This window comes from Bombyx mandarina, chromosome 15 (assembly GCF_030267445.1).
Source record: "Bombyx mandarina strain Sakado chromosome 15, ASM3026744v2".
Taxonomy (NCBI): Eukaryota; Metazoa; Arthropoda; class Insecta; order Lepidoptera; family Bombycidae; genus Bombyx; species Bombyx mandarina.
The window spans coordinates 7,222,373-7,242,681 of NC_143221.1; the positions used below are offsets into that span (position 1 = coordinate 7,222,373).

A 20,309-nucleotide genomic window follows, 5' to 3' on the forward strand; every position below is an offset into this window, starting at 1 on the left:
TGACTTGGGCCTTAGCTCTTAAAGGGTGTTTTTTTTTTATTGCTTAGATGTGTAGACGAAGCCCACGGCCCACCTGATGTTAAGTGGTTACTGGAGCCCATAGACATCTACAACGTAAATGCGCCACCCACCTTGAGATATAAGTTCTAAGGTCTCAGTATAGTTTCACAGGCTGCCCCAACCTTCAAACCGAAACGCATTACTGTTTCACGGCAGAAATGGGCAGATGGTACCTACCCGCGCGGACTCACAAAGAGATCCCACCACCAGTAATTACGCAAATTATAATTTTGTGTGTTTGATTTTTATTACATGCTGTTATTCCTTCACCGTGGAAGTCATTGTGTTGGCATTCATGTTGTGACGTCAATGGGCAAGGGTAATCGCGTAACATCAGGTAGCTCGTGAGCTCGTTCATCTGTCTATACCAGGGGTGACCAACCGAAAAATCGCGATTGACCGATCTTGGCTCTTGGTTGTCGACCGTGGCTAGACAAAAAACATAAATATGTACATAGAACCGACTGCGCAACGTAATCACCAATTGCTGCATGCATCATCTTCATCTTGTATTATTTGTTAATGACCATTACGTGACATTATTTATCCTCTTTTCCACACAATAGTTCTCTTTTATTATACTCGTATAATTTTAGGTTTATTTTATTATTTTTAATAAAAGAAAATATACTACCTATTTGTGTACTGGTAGTACATTGTTTCATTAAATTTCAAGATACGTAATTGGTAGATCGCAGAGTACTTCGTCAGTAGACAGTAGATATTTGTTCTAATCAAGTTGACCACCCCTGGTTGTATACGGTAAAAATAAAATAGTAATAAAAAATAAATAATAGTTTAAAAAAACTAAAAAAAATACGCTTTAGATTAAAAAAACGATTTTATTGTAAAAAAAAAGCGTGGGGTGCATGGTATCAGTAGTTATAAATATTTTATGAACATATATGAGTAGACGGGTTATTTTGATAATATCCTGAAAAGCACCCCACCCTTTATTACAATAAAATCATTTTTTCTTACACTATTTTTAAATCAAATTTATGAAAATTTATTTTCTATTTTTTAGTTGGATTTTATATAAAAGCGTATTTTTTTGTTTTTTAAAACTAATATTTATTTTTAATTTTTAAATTGAATTTCAAATTTTCTTTTAATATTGAATTGTCATCGGTCCTTAATAAGTATGCCAAATTTCGAGTTAATCCGACGTTTTGAAGCGGGTCAAAATCATGTTCAAAGACTCCGTTACATACTAACATACATATACGTCTGAAGCCAACAAAAGCGTATTAAAAAGTCCGAAAATTACAAAACAGCTCCGTAATTTTTTTCAATTTCTTTACCTACCTCCTGACTTCAGGTGACGTCGGTAAACTTCTACATTTTCTACTCTTGCTGTTTTGGCGGTGATGACCCTGTCCGGAGTTGGTGTTGCCCATGTTTCAATTGTATCACTTATATTGCAAACATTTTAATATAATCACAGTTTCTAATTTTGTTGTCATTACTGCACTATAATGATTCTAAAAGGAGTTGTGGTGTTACGGCGCGACTTTTTTTAATCTACCCACTGCTTTAGACTTTACGTATTTAGATATAGGGTAAATTTTTAATAAAATTCCAAATTTTAACGAAAAAGAAAATCGATTTTGACCAATTCAAATGAGAATATCCTCAATGTAGTCGAAGTCAATTTGATATGCATATTTAAAGTTAAATCAAAAACGATTGGTCAGACCATGTTAAAATTTTAATGACAATGACGACAAACACCGGATTTCGAATAAAAGAAGAATCATTAAAAACAGTACACATAGAAAACGGAGTATTTTTCAAAACCACTTATTTTTTGAAGTTGGTTAAAAAATTAAATTGTAAAACACTAGTTACGGTAGCATGAGTTTTTTTTTTTTTAAATTGTCGATCAATCTTGATTGGAACTACAGTTTGGTTAAATCTAAAGGGATTTGAATCTTTATAATACGCTCAACATTGTAGTACCAACGTTCTATTTCCATTTACAGAACCGATTCGCGTAAATGCCAATGCACCAGGCTTCGGGCGTTGCAAGAATTTTAAGGGTCGGTACGGTTTGACCGCGAGGCAGTAACTAAGTGACCAGTTCGTGAATACCTTGCGGTCAATCCCGACGAAATACCGCATTCACTTCATAAGATTCATTCAGCAGATAGCTCGAAGCAAATCCTAATTAATTACGATAAGAATCAAAACGTGTTCAACGTTAATTCAGTTTATTTACATCCTTGCAGAGAACATAAATCTGGGACAAGTCCAAACACTGTCTAGTTTTCTTTAATTATTGGTAAACAACTATGTGTGACTATTGTGACTATACTGAGACCTTAGAACTTATATCTCAAGGTGTGTAGCGCATTTACGTTGTAGATGTCTATGGGCTTAAGTAACCACTTAACACCAGGTGGGCTGTGAGCTCGTCCACACGTCCAAGCAACAAAAAAAAAAAACCAAAACAACAACAAAAACCAGCCATTTATCTAATAGACTATATAGAAGGGCCCGATCATTATTTATTGTTGTCTGAAGGAGAAGTAAGGACAATGGAGAAAAAGTAATTACGAGTCTCGTGTCATCGCAGTTCAAAGTTTATTGACCTTTACATTGTATCTTCTGTAATACAAATGTGTATGACGTAAAACCTAAATGGAGTTTTTAAAGTTCAAATAAAATTAGATACCTAAGCTGGTTCTGGTATTATCGATATTAGAAGCACAAAGATCGTATATACTTTCCAATAAAATCGCTTTTATACGACTGTGTATATCTTGGAATAGACTTCTGTATGTAATAACAAATAACTTTAGTTTCAATATTCAAAAGCCTTATCGAGTCATCGCATCTATGTATAGAATCAATTAAAACCAATTTAAACTAATTCGAATCTGTACAGATTAAAAATCGATAATACAGATAAACAACCTTAGGCCTCTATAGTGTAGAATTGAATAACACAATTACTATGCATAAGGAATGGCAGTCGTGTTTTAAATAGTGCAATAAATTTAGTGACTAATTAAACTTTATTAGTACACTGCGAGTAAATGAAAACTGAATCAATTTACTCGTAAAATGTAACAAATGTGTTGGAATTGCATTATCGGAATTATCGCAGCGTGCGCACTGCTGTATAGGCCACTGGACTCTACTGGACTGTGAAGCTTTGTGGACCGACGCTTACACGATAACATTGTCTATAAATTTCATTTACAATTCACGATTTAGAGCAACAGCGAATTCAATTTAAAGTTAAATAGTATTTTCTTCGGTTTTCGCGAGCCGTCGATATAATATGAACTAATTTCATGTTTTAATCTTCGCGTAGGTATTTTATGGACATTACATTATTTCCGATGTTCAATGACGGAGTCGTCCGTGACTATGACAGCTGTAAAGTATTCGGACGGTCGGAATAATAACAATGAAAGGCGCGAGATTAAAAAAGAGAATAAAAGTGGTTTTCATTATGAAGTTGAATAGTTAGTATTTTTCAAGACCATAATCACGTTTTTTTGCATATTGTCCTCGTAAGAAATGTTTTTTTTTCTGTTTTTTTTAAGTTTTTAAAAGAAGAAAAAAAAATTCTTGCGAGGAATAATAAAAATAATAAGAATAAGAAAAATCTTATCTTACCCTTATATAATAATAGGAAGCTGTTGTACTTTTTAATATAAACGGAAATACTAATATGTGGCATATTTGAACAGCTTCAGCGCTCAGCCCAGCCTTTAGAAATAGCAACGTGAGTACCTTCGCCCACTTAAAACATTTATTTTGTCATTTTATTTATTGGCGGTATAGTGTACTGTAAGCTAGCACGGGTAGATATCACTCTGCTATCCACATTTATTCGTTGTTTTTTGCCTCTACCTATTCGTTAGGAGGGGCTACGTCAGTACGGGTAGGTGAGCTCACGGGCTCAACCTGAAGGAATTTGCTAACGCTAGCCCTGGCAAGAGCAGTGCTTTGCAGAATTTACCTAATCGGGATCGCGACCCACTGAGAAGATCCGGTGAGAAACTCAGTGGGTATCTACTTTGCACCGAAAGCAATCTTACATTTCGGTTTGAAAGGTTTTGATTTGAACTCTCGAGCTCATATCCTAAGATGGGTAGCGGCAACCAATTTACGTTCCTTATGGGCTCCGATAACTACTTAATATATGGTCGACCGTGAGATAAGTCAAAATCTCAGTTTACAGCGAAATAATCTGATCAGACGTAAACCGCATCTCAAGAGTGCTCTGTAAAAGCAGTACACAGACGATAATTCGTTCGGATTCTCAAAACTTCATACATATAAATAACAGCTCTTTAATTATTAGCATTTAAGACTGTTCACCGTCCTCGCCGAACCCATCGCTTGCGACCTATGATCTGTGCTTGCGACGAAGGGCTCGACGAGCGAATTAACCTACAGACACAGCCCACTGAGTTTCTCGCCAGATCTTCTCAGTGGGTCGCGCTTCCAATCCGGTGGTAGATTCTGTGAAGCACTGCTCGCAACACTCCGGGTTGAGCCCCGTGAGCTCACCTACACGTTAGGGTGAAGCTGAAATAGCCTCTGAAGGCTATCAGCATAGGTAAAAAAAAACATTTAAGTTAATTTTCATTGACCGCGAGCCATATGAACGAAATAAAATAGTTTGAATCTCTGCTTTATAGTCACGTTCTTGTAACTTATCAAGAATCGTTGTTCATTCAAAATGTCGGCTTCCGAAAAGGGAATATGGAATAATTAAATTCATTGTCACGAGCACGAGACGGGCTGTACGTCGTGCATCAGTGGCTCATTGTTTGTGCTCTTATCCCTCAATTTTATACGAACCATAGTTTGTTTACAAGAACTATTGTTTCTATTGCGTAATAAAATAATAATGTTTATTGTTGTAACAACGCACAATTGGCTTTTGTTCTCAAAAGTAAGACTGCTTTTCGAGTATGGAACTCCACGATTAACTGAACAATTAAACTTAATCGTTTCATTGCTTGTTTTTTATTTTATTGCTTAGATGGGTGGACGAGCTCACAGCCCACCTGATGTTAAGTGGTTACTGGAGCCCATAGACGTCTACAACGTAAATGCGCCACCCACCTTGAGATATAAGTTCTAAGGTCTCAAGTAAGTTACAACGGCTGCCCCACCCTTCAAACCGAAACGCATTACTGCTTCACGGCAGAAATAGGCAGGGTGGTGGTACCCACCCGCGCGGACTCACAAAATGTCCTACCACCAGTAATAAATTTGTCCGATCTCAACAAGGTTTGTTCATAAATTTGTCCGATCTCAACTTACATCTAATCAATATGTCAAATATTATAATACCTACAACGTGAACAAAAAAAGGGTGCGTGTACTTATGTACGCGCGTAAGAAGTTATACTTTTTTTTTATTAAATTTATTTCTTTTTTTTATTTAAATTTTAATCAATTTGAAAAAAAATCGATTAAACAACATCCTCAAACACGCATATTGGACATCCCTTTTCTTGACATCGTATAAATTCGGTAATTCTCGGTGCGGTTCGGAAAGTTCACCTGCGGCTATATTCAGACTCGCCAAGTTACGTCGGTCGTATTGTAATGAGCGATTTAGTGGGCAACTTCACTCTGTTAATTTTGTGTCACGGTGCGCGCGCATCGTAAAATTACACTCTCATCAATTTTTCATAACGCGCCTAAAGAAGTATAACTTAAAAAAATGTGAAAATTGTTGAAGATGTTTATGAAAGATACGCCGTTAAAGAAACAATAAACATGAGCTTACACAAGAAAGTGCGACAGACAAAATAACACGTATCGACGATTAGATACAAAAAGATCAGTAAATAATTCATGAGTTTGTGCTTCACTTGAACCCGTAGGCAGAGGTAGTCTTACTAAGGGCTGTCACGCAACGAATCACTTAAGATATAAAAACATATACTACTACATACTAAATATTCATTTTGATACTTTTGCATTTATCACAGTTAATTCAATGAGAATACATAAATAATATGTTAAAAATTCAATTAAAGGAAATAAGAATCAACGAGACACGAACTTAGGGCCGCAGAATAACTATGTATTTATTGGAGGATTCACAAAGTAAATAACACGGTAAATAAACATTTCGTAGTTACCGAGAAATAAATGTGAAAGTGAAGTGTTTAGGTATCCACGCAAATCAAAATATCTTTTCTGATGTAAGTCTAAATTCACGAACAACCCTGCTGAAATAAAAACGCCCACAGCACAACGACAACAGACAGTTCACGTAAAGTCGTAAAGGTTCGCTCGTGAGATGTCAAAAGTCTTGCAAAATAAATCTAAGGTCTGGTACTAATGCGTTGCGCTTTACCGGATTTAATACAAAACCGCTTTTTGTGGCCATCTTTTCCGAGAATTCGCTCTTTGGATTACTCATGCGGGTCAACTGTGACTCGCCGTGTCAGAATTCGTTTTGGCGTATTTGCACGAGCAGTAGAAGGATTTAATTCCTTTAAGCTCGAAGCGGTTGTTGGAAATTTTAAAGATTTATGAAAAGGGGTTAGTATGAGCAAGCCTGAGAATAACATTGCTAGCCCTCACTAAAGCTAACCATCAGGAAGGTATTAGACGCATTCGCGTGTTATTGCATCAAAAATACAAAACGAATCTTAAAAAAAGTTATTTTCATTAATTGATTTTATGAATAAAAAGGGATTACCTCTTTTTCAGTACTGCTTTCTATTTAATCGTAAAATTAAATTCAAAGGACACGTATGTATCTAATATTTGGACGCTCATAAATTGGAACAGAGAATGTTATTAGTTCGAAAACTTAAAATCTATAATGTAATTATAATCGATCCTGACAATATACCATCAAATAACTTACGTGATTTTAAAACAAATAATCCATGTTAATTCCTTTGTCATTGAATGAGTGTTACCAGTAATTCGTATTTCCTAGAAGCCGAACCGTAAGCATACACACAGTGAGGCGATTTATGCTAATTTTATGTATGCACTCGCCCGATAGGTGAAGGAGTTCATGGAGCTTTATTTGCAGATGTGCTTTGTAGATTGTAATGAGCTTAAATGTGTTGTATTGTAAATTAGTCTGTGTAGAGACCTATTTAAGACTTATTATGAGATCAGCGAATTACTCACGTCAATTTATTATATTGTCACTTGCAAACTGAAGCAATAGTGTACTATATCATATGACTAGCTTTTGCTCGCGACTCCATCCGCGTGGTATAGTTACTTTGGCATAACGCTAAATTTTACCCCCCACTTCATTTACGTAGAAAGTGAAGATATTTTGAATTATAGAATGTTAAGGCGCTGTAAAACCCCTATTTTGAAACATTATTTATTGGTGCTCCACTTGTCTTACCGTGATGTTATGTAGCCCAAAGCTTTTCTCAATAAATAGGCTATCTAACACTGAAAGAATTTTTCAAATCGGACCAGTAGTTCCTGAGATTAGCGCGTTCAAACAAAAAAACTCTTCACCTTTATAATATTAGTATAGATTAACAATTGCGTGTCTATTTCTTTATTTTTTCACATCAGAAGTAAAGTTTCTTATATTAAGCATTGTATAACTCAAAAATCTGTTTTCATTCTTTAATTCTGACTAAACAAAACAATGTATTTCGGAGAACTTTTAACCGATTTACGTGGTAATGAATCATTATTTTCACCGCAACAATCGTTTGATCATCTGTGGCGGTTGCGTTCCGTTTCAAGCGATAAACAAGTCAAGTCCAAGGTAGTTCTGGTGTTCGCGTCGACAGATTTATGTGTTGCGTAAAACGGGTCTCATTTTGTGTATATTCGTCTACTACGTACATTATATAGTGATGACACTGATATTTTCTTAGGTATATTTTAAAGTAATTGTTAGTAAAGTAAAAGTGAATTGATTTTGCATATACATATCGAGGGGTGTTTCGTTAAGCCACATTTTGCTTAATATGCGAGATTTATATCTTTGTAAAGGTAGGTATGTTTCATTTGGCATTAGCATCAATAATAGTTCGATGCTTTTAATTGAATTTCAATTAAGTTTACCTTATTCGAATAGCCGAATAGTTTTTTGTTTTGATATTTTTTCCAAATTTTAAGCTTCGCCTAATATGCGAGATTTTTCTTTGTAATAATTAAAGGTGTGTTTCATTTAGATATTAGCATCAACAGTTCGATGCTTTTAATAGAATTTCAATTAAATTTACTCCGTTCAAATAGCTGAAGATGGTTGTTTGTTATGATCTTTTTCCAAATTTATACTTTAAACGGGTCTCCTATAAAGTTACAAAAATGTCGTTTAAGCTTCTAAGCTTTCACCCGACGTTATAATCAGCTTAAACAATATTTGTTTATTTAAAAAGAAAAAATATTCAAATTTAATTCGTTTGTTTATATATGTTGTTTTGTTATTGGACATATGTGTGAACGTGCTCGCGGGCCACATGGTGTGAAGTGGTCACTGGATCCCGTGAACATCACAATGCCGCCACCTACCTCAAGACATGATGTCGAAGTGTCAATTATAAACTGCCATCCCACTCTTCACCCCAAACGCATGACCGCTTCGCCTAAAAATAGTAAAGGATAGGTACCCTTGCGGGTTTATAATCCACAAAAGTTAAAGGTGCCTATTTCTGCCGTGAAGCAGTAATGCGTTTTGGTTTGAAGGGTGGGGCAGCCGTTGTGACTATACTGAGACCTTAGAACTATATCTCAAGGTGTGTGGCGCATTTACGTTGTAGATGTCTATGGGCTCCAGTAACCACTTAACACCAGGTGGGCTGTGAGCTCGTCCACACATCTAAGCAATAAAAAAAATAAAAAAAACTGTTATTTACAAGACTCTTTGTTAGGTACAATAAGGAATAAAAAAATGTATTATGACTTTCACGAAATTATAAAATGCTGATGAAAGGTCGGTATCTTTTTTTTCTTTTCTTTTCCCTACCTATGCTGATAGCCTTGTGAGGCTAAGTCAGTGCTGCCCTGGCGTGTAGGAGAGATCTTGGGGCCCAAGCCGGAGGCGGTGCTAACACTGGCCTTAGCAAGAGCAGTGCTTCGCAGAATCTGCCACTGGATCGGGAACACGACCAATTGAGAAGGTCCGGCGAGAGACTCAGTGGGCTGGTCTATGGGTTAACTTACTCGCCAAGCCCTCCGTCGCAAGCGGCGTATTCAGCGAGGACGGTGACCGGTGCTTGAGGTACCTAAAAGCACCGTTGATGGTTCGGGAGGATCCGTAATGACGTGGCGGTAACTTATGATAATCATAAGTACACGAATACACCGTGTACGTACGTACGTACATTCTAATGTTTACGTAATATGAGTCGACTATTATCAAAGCCGGCAATGTGACTTTTGGACAATTATTGGTAAATCAGAAAAACGAATTATTGGCTTTGTATACCATTGGCAGTCACAAAACTCTTCTGAACGACATCTTAGATAAATAACAGGTTAAGTATTAACCTTTATTTAATGCAGGTTTTGAACCGTATTCTTTGAAGGAGACGATTATATTCAAATCAATCTGTATTGACATATCAATAACATTTTTTTGTCCAAATGCACAGGTTGCCACCTTTGATAATAGACGACTTATATACGTGCGTACTATTTATGTATTAGCCGTCAACATTTCGTACGTACATTCAATATACACGTCGCTAAATATGAGTATATATGAGCCGGTCGGTTATTCAATGGATTACAATGTGCTCACATAAAAGCAAATTAATTAAGGCTATACCGATTGGCTGCGGAGGGACGTACGGGTGAGCCCGGGCATTGGCTCGGCGGCTGTTACCAAACTTATGGCTTTTGGGACAACGGTAATAAAACGTAGCGGTACTTTTTAAATACGTCAAAGCAAAAACGCAATTATTTATCTGCATTTTTGACAGTGAAATTAGTACTGGAAACCCGCAGAGATAAGTAATGCTATCGTTCTTATTTCTAACAAAAACACAGGCATAGGTTCTGTGTGCTTAGTGCGAGCTTTTTAACGTTCTCGATAGCGTAAAAGTTAACTTTAATTTGTATGCAGTTGGAACAGCGCCCCTAGCGGCAAACGTAGGAAAACGTTCCAACTCCATACAAATTTGAGTTAACTTTTACGCTATCGAGAACGTTAAAAAACTCGCAATAAGCACACTGGAGTCAATGGTTTCCGATAGTCATTTAACATTAGATAGATGTTCGCGTCTCTTAATGACCTTGCTAAGAAAATGATAGGCGTAATCCATGAAGTCGATGACTCAACGCTTACACGCTTCTAACAGAACCGATTTGATTACACAGCATATTTTATACTTAATTTCAACGAAGCCCTTAATAATACAAGGATTTTGTGTGCGAAATACCCTTAGGAGAAATAACACGTTGTGCTAATTTAATGACCAAGGTGTCTAATATCGATTACATAATTTTATAGCCCAATAATTTTCAAGTAATTTATTTTATAAGCATCAATTTACGTGCACAACGAACCCACTGCTCTTCAGATAGGATTATTATTCTATGTAAAAAAAAGACTGAATTTGACTAACCCTTGAAGTTGGCTAAAATGTATATTCATTTGGTAGTTTCTTTATTTTTATTTTTTGTTTTAAGCGTTAACGAATGGAAGCATTGTTTAGTTCTCGATGGCACTTCAAGGAAGGTTTGTTGCATACGCGGTTCCTACTAGAAAAATAGTAGTGACGCCGGCGAGTCGTTTTAACCTTTTATCAAAAAAGGTGTATGCATGTGTCTAATTTTTTTTAAATTTAATTTTCCTACCTATTCCAGTAACCTCGAGGGGTTATTCTAGTTTAACGGAACTAGTAGGTGAGCTCACGGGGCTCAAACCGGGAGTGTTGCTAACCCTGTCCTTAACAAGAGCAGTGCTTTACAGAATCTACCACCGGATCGGAAACGCGATCCACTGAGAAGATCCGTCGAGAAACTCAGTGGGCTGTGTGTCTAAAGTGTTTATCTCTAGTACGCGGAAGAGAGTTACAAGTAAGCTGGTTAATAACCTATACAATTTTGGAAGCAATAATCGAAGTATGTATTGGCTAGCATATAGATAGTTAGAAATACGATTGAAACATGCCAAAGTGTAATTAAAACTAATGTTAAGCTGTAACCTCGAGTTTTTATTATCAATATATCGAAGGGTCAAAGTCTATTTGGTTTAACCGACATTTTGCTTAATACGCGACATTTATGTTTGTAATTAAAGTTCCGTTTTATTTGGCATTAGTATCAACAATTCGATATTTTTAATTGTATTTCCATTAAGTTTACTCGGAAGCAAATAACTTTATTCAAATAACTGAAAAGAAGTTTGTTTGTTATGATTTGTTTTTCCAAATTTTACACTTTAAATGGTTCTCTTGTACAGTTGCAAAAACGTTTCAGCCCTCGATATGTTTATCGACATTTCAAATACGCAGTTTTCGTGGTCACGGACGACTGTTTGAATTGTGTCGACGATACACGAAGAGCGAAGAAAATACTATAATTTTATCATTTACAAGCGGCCCGCTCCGGCTCCGCTCGGGTCTTTAACAAAAATTTCAACGATATTCGACGTTGTTTTATTTTTTTAAATAAAAGAACACTTATTGCGGCATAACTATAATAGTTAGACATATGCTGTCGCGACACTTTTTGTAAATAATAAAGTGTTCTACAAAGTCGTAGTACATAATTTTAGTAAAGAATATTTTAGGTAATTTTTTTGTACCTTGGGTTACATTATTGGAGTTTTAGTAAGGATCCCTAATTTTTTTCAAATAAGATTATAGCCTATGTCACTCGGGAATAGTGTAGCTTCCAAACAGCGAAAGAATTTTTCAAATCGGTTCAGTAATTACGGAGCCTATTCAATACAAACAAACGAACAAATCTTTCCTCTTTATAATATTAGTATAGTTTTGTCATTTATATGGTATAATTTACGCAATACACAAATACCAACGACATCAAACACGCAAACGGATTAAATAATAATAATAATAAAGAGAAGAATGAAACACCCTTTATATAATTTATATTAATTTTGCTGTATAACGATTCACCAGTGACAGCGATATATTTTCATTTACATCGTACCTGTACGAATCCACTAACGCTAACACAGATTTATCACTGGCATTCATTCCCCTTTTAAATCATTTTCAGTCGTACTGTGTTTGTCTCTCTCATCAAGAAATGTTTATCGTCAAACCGGTAATCAGGATTTAAATAAAATATGGATAATGTAGTCGATGAGGTGATAAAACAACATATAATTTGTTTTAGGGATACGATTCGAAAATACATAATATAAAGATATTTCGTTTCAAATAATCTTATACTTTCTTCTAAAACATCGATATATTACCACTAATATATCGATGTTCTAAAAGTATAATTTAGTCGGAAAAATGTCGGATAAAACAATGGATACATAAATTAGCTTTGTATTTATTTATTCCGTAGATGGAGAAACGATTTCGACGTCCACCAGCTGTTTTTAAGTGCTTACTTTTTTTATCGCTTAGATGGGTGGACGAGCTCACAGTCCACCTGGTTTTAAGTGGTTACATCTACAACGTAAATGCGCCACCCGCCTTGAGACATAAGTTCTAAGGTCTCAAGTATAGTTACAACGGCTGCCCCACCCTTCAAACGGAATCGCATTACTGCTTCACGGCAGAAATAGGCAGGGCGGTGGTACCTATCCATGCGGACTCACAAGAGGTCCTACCGCCAGTAAATGGATCCTATAGACATTATTTCATGTTTAAGTTTGAGATGTATAGTATAACGGCTACGCGGTAGATCTAGGCAAGAAATAACAATGAAAATACCAGCATACCTAGATATATAAGAGTTAAGTCTCGATCGTAACAACCACAACTGTATCACTATTTAAACTGGAACGCAGGCAGAAATACGTAGATTAGCCCCTACTAGTAACTTTCATTACATATTGTTTTATTGGATTAGTTATTGCTTAAGCAATATTCAACTTTCGAAACTGCAATAATGATAATAGTAATTTTATCTGCAACAAATAATGCTGTTGCCATATTTTTATTTATTTATTAAAACATGAATAAATATATACACATGGATAGAATGCAATCTTTAAACTTTATTAAAGACTAGCCGTACTCGCCTGTTTAGCTGGGCATTTAAAATTAACATTATTTATTGTCATCATTATCAGGGAGTCCAACGCTCATATAAATATTAGCCTATCCATTAAGTACATGTATTTTCTACATGTATACCAAGTTTCAAGTCAATCGGATGCATGGTCCGGTAGTTATAACGGAGCATCCGTAAAAACCACTGTAGATTTATATATTAGTATAGACAATAATAATACTAATGAGAAATCAACGAACCAATTCATCGGTCCCTTATGATTTAAGTGTTCGGAGTTGAGCAACTATCTTATTTTGCTTATCAGCGAGTTCTCGGACAAGTTATTACAGTGAACGGAGTTGTTGTGAGGTTTGATATCGAACAGAAGCTTTCAATCATTGTCGATGTTCTAAATTCACGACAATTATTTAATACAAGCGGCCCGCTCCGGCTCCGCTCGGGTCTTTAACAAAAATTTCAACGACGTTATTTTATTTTTTTAAATAAAAGTACCTTATTGCGGCATAACTATAATAGTTAGACATATGCTGTCGCGACACTTTTTGTAAATGTTAATGTGTTCTACAAAGTCGTAGTACATTATTTTATTCTATCATCAATATTTTTCGCAGGGCACGCGGCGATGTAAAGTATATTTTAGATAATTTTATATATATTTTGGGTTACATTATTGGAGTTTTAGTAAGGATCCCTAATTTTTTTTCAAAAAAGAATAAAGCATATGTCAGTCGGGAATAGCGTAGCTTCTAAACAGTGAAATAATTTTTCAAATCGGTTCAGTAGTTTCGGAGCCTGTTCAATACAAACAAACCAACAAATCTTTCCTCTTTATAATATTAGTATAGAAGTATGTTGTTTTTAGTGGCATAACTACTAGTAGGTATAACAGATGCTTTTTGGACTGAAAATTAAATTTACTTTCGGTTATCTCTGTATAATTTATATATTTTAATGTTGTTCTGTGTGAAAAGTTATATTTTATTGTCAAAGGACAAAGGATATCTTGGCTCGCGATAATTTAAGCGATCACCAGAATAAGTAGACATGGCAATATCAATTGCACTGCTCACCTTGAAACACAAGATCGAGTTCCCAATTTGATTGGACGCGCCCAATGGTCTCCGGTACTACCTTTAAGGCAGAACGCATGATTCTTTCAAGGCAGACATTTTGAGAATGTTGCTAAACATCTAGGGGTGTTTTAAATATATAAAATAATAATTAAATAACTTTATAAAACATATGTACGTTGTGAATATTTCCGATTTAAAAAGAAATCCTAAAATATTCCTGAAGGTTTTGAAGTCTGACAGCAAAAGTTGATTACGATTGTAATTGAAATTTAAAAAAAACGCGTTAATTCGTTACGGTAAATTTCAAATAATCAATGATATTAAAATAACATTCATTCGAAATCATTGAACCGGACATTTAATTCATTTTTATGTGTAGATTAATAAAATAACATCTATCATAATATAAAAACGTCTAAGGGAACGACATGTTGTTTTAAATAGATTTCTTTGGTTATAAAGTCACATAGGATGCTAAAACGATTTATTTTATGAATTTAACACAAAGAAACAACGGCACACACTTAGTAACCAACAAATATTCATCAATGAACAAAAGAGACATCTTTCCTAATAAAAATAAGCTAAATCCTTCAATCGAACGAAAATAAAAAAAAATAGATTTTAGATAAAAAAAACAAAATATCTATCAAAAACAGTGCACGCGCATTCGAAGGGTTTCTCAGGATCATGCTATGGGGTGTTATCGATTATTTCATGTGAACTATTGTTGTGCGGGCAGACGGGGGCGCAGAATCCTTGGGGGAGACCACCCTAAACACCCAAATGAAACGAACATTGTTTGGCAGTTTAACTTAGGTACAGTGGCGGACATTAATATGTTTCACATTTAACAAAATATTTACTGACACTAAATTTCTAAAATATCGATTGTATACCTACTGAATATGAAGACTATTATTATATATAAAATCGCACTACCTTGCACAATAACTATGGCTCCTACGATATAACTGTACAACTTGTTACTTATTTTGTATTTACTTGCATATTTTTAGTATCTATTTGTATTTAATCGTAAGTAAGTCTATCTTTTATTGTATTTATCTTTCACATGTGTATATAAGTATATATTTTTATGTAAGTTTATTAAGATATAGCACCGTCACTGCAAGGTTGCCTGGAAGAGATCCGCCAATTTATATCACCGTCTATTATTTGCTTTATATGCTTACTCTGTAAATGTGGTGTTAAATAAAGAGTTATATTATTATTATTATTTTATAATACGAATCACTAAATGAGAACCCTTTTAATAGAGACATTTATAGTAGCGTGTTAAAGCTATTACAGAATACTAACTCCGCTGCACGTTTATATGCATTACGAACTATAAAAATACCATTAAATCACTACGTTTTCGTGTTATTCTATACTAATATTATAAAGAGGAAAGATTTGTTTGTTTGTTTGTTTCGAATAGGCTCCGAAACTACTGGACCGATTTGAAAAATTCTTTTTCCATTAGAAGCCGACATTGTCTTTCATGTGTGTTCGAACTCACAGCTCACCTGGTCAATAATAAAATTTAATGTTTCCGAAGCGAAGCGAGGGCGGGTCGCTAGTATTACAATATAACTACACAAGAATGCCAGTAAAATGTTGGAAATCCAAATCCATGTTACTTGCGCTAATCAAATGTAAATTCTTTTGTAGCTTTGGGATGTTGTTTTGTTTTTCGTAAAATGTGAGACACACTTGTTTGTTTTCTTTTTACCCACAGAAGGAGAGTAATGTTTTACAGTGGTATGTCTGTATATAACACGCTCTGTAATCTAAATCACGTCACGAGTATTAACGTATAACATGTTCATGGATTCGTAATAATTCTAGAAGTGACAGGTCCAAATTATTTTTATACGGAAGCTCTGAATAAAATCAAAGAATAATAAGAACTATGACATACTGGATTCATGAAGCAATTACGTCAAACAAATTCAAATTATGCTTTAATATGTTCTCATGGTTGGGTGTCAGGAACATTTTTTGTGTTGCTGCTTCACCTGTTTAGTTTGACAAATATGAATACGGCTACATAAACAAAATGTCGAAACAGCTATTTTTCATTTTTAATAAAACACATTCGTAAAATATTAAAGTGGGGTACTTGTGTCACACATTCAAAATTTATTTAACACTATGAAACATTATTTTAAACACGTAAGTATAATGTGTTTCAAATAAGTATGTGCAGGGACCTGCGCCATATTGTGACGTCATAGCTGTCAAATCGAAAAAAATAGGTAAAGTCAGTAAAAAAAGGTAGGAATTTTTAAATATTAATTTATAATCCAAATCTTCGAGTTTGCCGATTCCACTCATCCCACTGCTTGAATAATTATCATCATTGTCGCCCATCCATAGATTATAGCGCCCGACTGTATTGCAACCTGATTTTTAAATAGGTGGTTTTTTTTTGATACAATTTAAAATCATGTTTAATTTACCTCGACCAGTACTCAGCATATCAAGAAAATTATATAGGAGTGTATGGTTCATTAAAACATGTCAATAGTCTTCACAATAGGCAAAAAATTCATTAAAAAAAACTCTTTTTTTTTGTTGCTGTCTATAATATTAATAGTTTTCATAATTAGGGAAAAAATTCATTAAAAAAAATATTAATTTTTTTTTGTTGTCGTCCATACTTTTTTATCGAACTTTGACAGATCAAGGTCATTGACGTGCACATTCTTAGTTGAAAATGGTTGTAACGCACTATACGTCCCGAAAACAGCTCCGCTTTGTTGACTTAAAGGGGTTTATATTGAAATTTATCTGAGTGTTGCATTGCGGGAAACCGTGTAGTGTCTGCACGCGTACGGGCTTTGAGAAGAATTTTTATGATCACACTATCCAGCTTATCCCGGTATAAGTATTTCACATTCTTTTTTTTTTGTCATTCTGTAATACCAAACAGGTCGGTTCCAGAATCTTCGAATTTCTACCGGAAAATAGCTATGAGTTTCATTTCAAAAGTTATACATACATACATATTAACTAGTCAGGTCATAAGTATTGTCACACAGTAAAAACTTTTCTTTTAGAATGCTGGCCACAAAAAAGTTTATTGAATTCGAATTTCGAATTGTTCATGAAAATAAAAATGTATACTTTTAGAATTTTACTCATTTTTAAATATGGAGTGGATGCTTAAAGAAAACCGTGTTGCAGTTATTGCATTGCATCGTTGCGGTTACGCGCCAATTCAAATTTTTAACATACTGAAAATTTTGAATATAACCAAAATATTCGTTTATTGTACCATCAAACGATACAATGAAGACTCTAGTGTAGATGACAGGTCAAGAAGTGGTCGCCCTCGGTCTGTTAGGACTCCAGCAGTGATAAAAGTTGTGAAGGCGCGAATTCAAAGAAATCCCAAACGTAAGCAGAAACTGTTGGCCCTTCAGATGGGGTTAAGCAGAACCACGATGAAAAGGGTGTTAAATGAAGACTTAGGGCTTCGGGCATATCGAAGAAAAACAGGACATCGTTTGAATGCTCGTCTAATGGACCTGAGACTGAAGAGATGCCGCGCTTTGTTGAAGCGGTACGCGGGAAAAAAATGTCGGGAAATTCTTTTTTCGGATGAAAAATTTTTTACCGTAGAAGAGAGCTACAACAAACAAAATGATAAGGTGTACGCACACAGTAGTGAAGAAGCGAGCAACCGTATTCCGCGTGTCCAACGAGGTCATTTTCCATCCTCGCTCATGGTATGGTTGGGAGTTTCTTATTGGGGCTTAACAGAGGTACATTTTTGTGAGAAAGGTGTAAAAATGAATGCAGTTGTGTATCAAAATACAGTCCTGACGAACCTTGTGGAACCTGTTTCTCATATCATGTTCAATAACAGGCACTGGGTATTCCAACAAGATTCGGCGCCAGCTCATAGAGCGAAGAGCACACAAGACTGGCTGGCGGCGCGTGAAATCGACTTCATCCGGCAAGAAGACTGGCCCTCCTCCAGTCCAGATTTGAATCCGTTAAATTACAAGATATGGCAACACTTGGAGGAAAAGGCGTGCTCAAAGCCTCATCCCAATTTGGAGTCACTCAAGACATCCTTGATTAAGGCAGCCGCCGATATTGACATGGACCTCGTTCGTGCTGCGATAGACGACTGGCCGCGCAGATTGAAGGCCTGTATTCAAAATCACGGAGGTCATTTTGAATAAACTTTAGTGTCATAAGAATCTATGTTTTGTTAAGTTCATTTTGGTATATGAATGGTTACATAATGAATAAATTTGTTTCAATTATTTTACATTAAACATGTGACAGAATTTATGACCTGACTAGGTATATTGTTTGACTAGTTATATTGTTTGACTAGTTATATTGTTTATACTATTTATATTTATATTATTTATTTATACTATTTATATTGTTTGACTAGCCGATGCTTCGCGCGCATTGCTGTTAGCGTGGACCTATATTATTATGTTACTTATGACGACGCTTGGAGCTGAAAGTAAGTATTGTACTTTTTGACGAAGCATGTTGCTGATAACTCTATTTCTGTAATCTGACGAAGCGTGTTGCGGATAATAACATGTACTTTTACGTTATTTAGGAATATTATGTTATTTTTTTAATATAATAAATAATTTTAGACATATTATTTTATATGTTGTCTATGAATTCGTTTCCCATTATAAGCGTATAAAATAGGATTAGATTTTGCAAATACTAACTGATTTTTATTGTTTGTTTTGCAGTTTGTTTAACTTAAGGTAAAACCAAAAAAAAATGCTTGTAAATTAGGAAGTAGTTTCTGTACTTTTCGGTTCTATCAGATATGAATGCGATGCTGGTCAAATTCCACCAGAGCGAAGTATTAAGCTTCTAATATCGTTACAGAGTCCATTTTTTGTTTGCAAAGAGATTAATGACAATATTACCAATAATTGAAAGTAGCAGATGGATACACTGAAAATGTATTAATTATTCGAATCGAGCTTACGCGTCGTGGCCTAAAGGATAAGACGTCCGGTGCATTCGTATTTAACGATGCACCGGCGTTCGAATCCCGCTGGCAAGTACCAATTTTTCTAATGAAATACGTACTTAACAAATGCTCACGATTGACTTCCACGGTAAAGGAATAAAATCTTGTAATAAAAATCAAATCCGCCAAATTATAATTTGCGTAATTACTGGTGGTAGGACGTTTTGTGAGTCCACACAGGTAAATACCACCGCCCTGCCTATTTCTGCCGTGAAACAGTAATGCGTTTCGGTTTGAAGGGCGGGGCAGCCGGTGTAACTATAGGTACTGATACCTTAGAACTTATATCTCAAGGTAGGCCGTGGTATTTACGTTGTAGATGTCTATGGGCTCCGGTAACTACTTAGCTTAATCCAGCAAAGCAATAAAAAAAAAGAAAACAATATAATAGACAAACTCAAGTTTTATTCACACCAAACCGGAGTTTTCTACCTATCTTCTTGCGTACCTGTTCAAATAATAATGTATTTACGACTATAATATGGAGTGTTGCTTTGCAGACAAGTGCAGTGAGTCTGTACGCCTACAGACACGAATACCGGTTCGGTGTTGTTCAATAATATATTCATAAACCATAAAACGTGTAGTCGGATTGGAAATTACACTGAAATCAAAAATTCCAATCAAGAACCAATGTTTTTGATATTAAAATAGATGACATTACTATTTTTATTAATCGTAAACGTTAGAATTGGGTGTTATATATAGTTGTAATCTACGGACCGTAATCTGGATTGCTTCAAAAACTTCAAATCAATTTCTAATTTTAGCAAGAAAGTGAAATTATATAAAACATTTAAATTTATAAAACGGAACTGTATTAGTGCCATAGACAGAATATAATATACTTTAGCGATGAATGTTATTGCGGAGATGATCATTACGACAAGCGACAGCATTTCGGTAAGCCCACTGAGTTTCTCGCCGGATCTTCTCAGTGGGTCGCGTTTCCGATCCGGTGGTAGATTCTACGAAGCACTGCTCTTGCTAGGGTC

The 20,309-nt window shown here is 35.2% G+C and overlaps 1 protein-coding gene across 13 annotated transcripts in view; it reads right to left on the minus strand.

Annotated features, from left to right (window-relative positions):
- sick (sickie) overlaps positions 1-20,309 on the minus strand; it is a 256,372-nt gene that overhangs the window by 85,689 nt on the left and 150,374 nt on the right. The window contains exon 2 of one of the 13 annotated variants that reach the window (XM_089733165.1): positions 1,369-1,544. The exons of 11 other annotated variants lie outside the window; for them this stretch is intronic. In XM_089733165.1, the coding sequence (XP_089589291.1) occupies positions 1,369-1,460 (92 nt within the window). In that variant the 5' untranslated portion in view covers positions 1,461-1,544. Of the gene's footprint in view, positions 1-1,368; positions 1,564-20,309 lie in introns of those variants that run through there. One more of the 13 variants, XM_089733166.1, reaches the window with a different exon arrangement.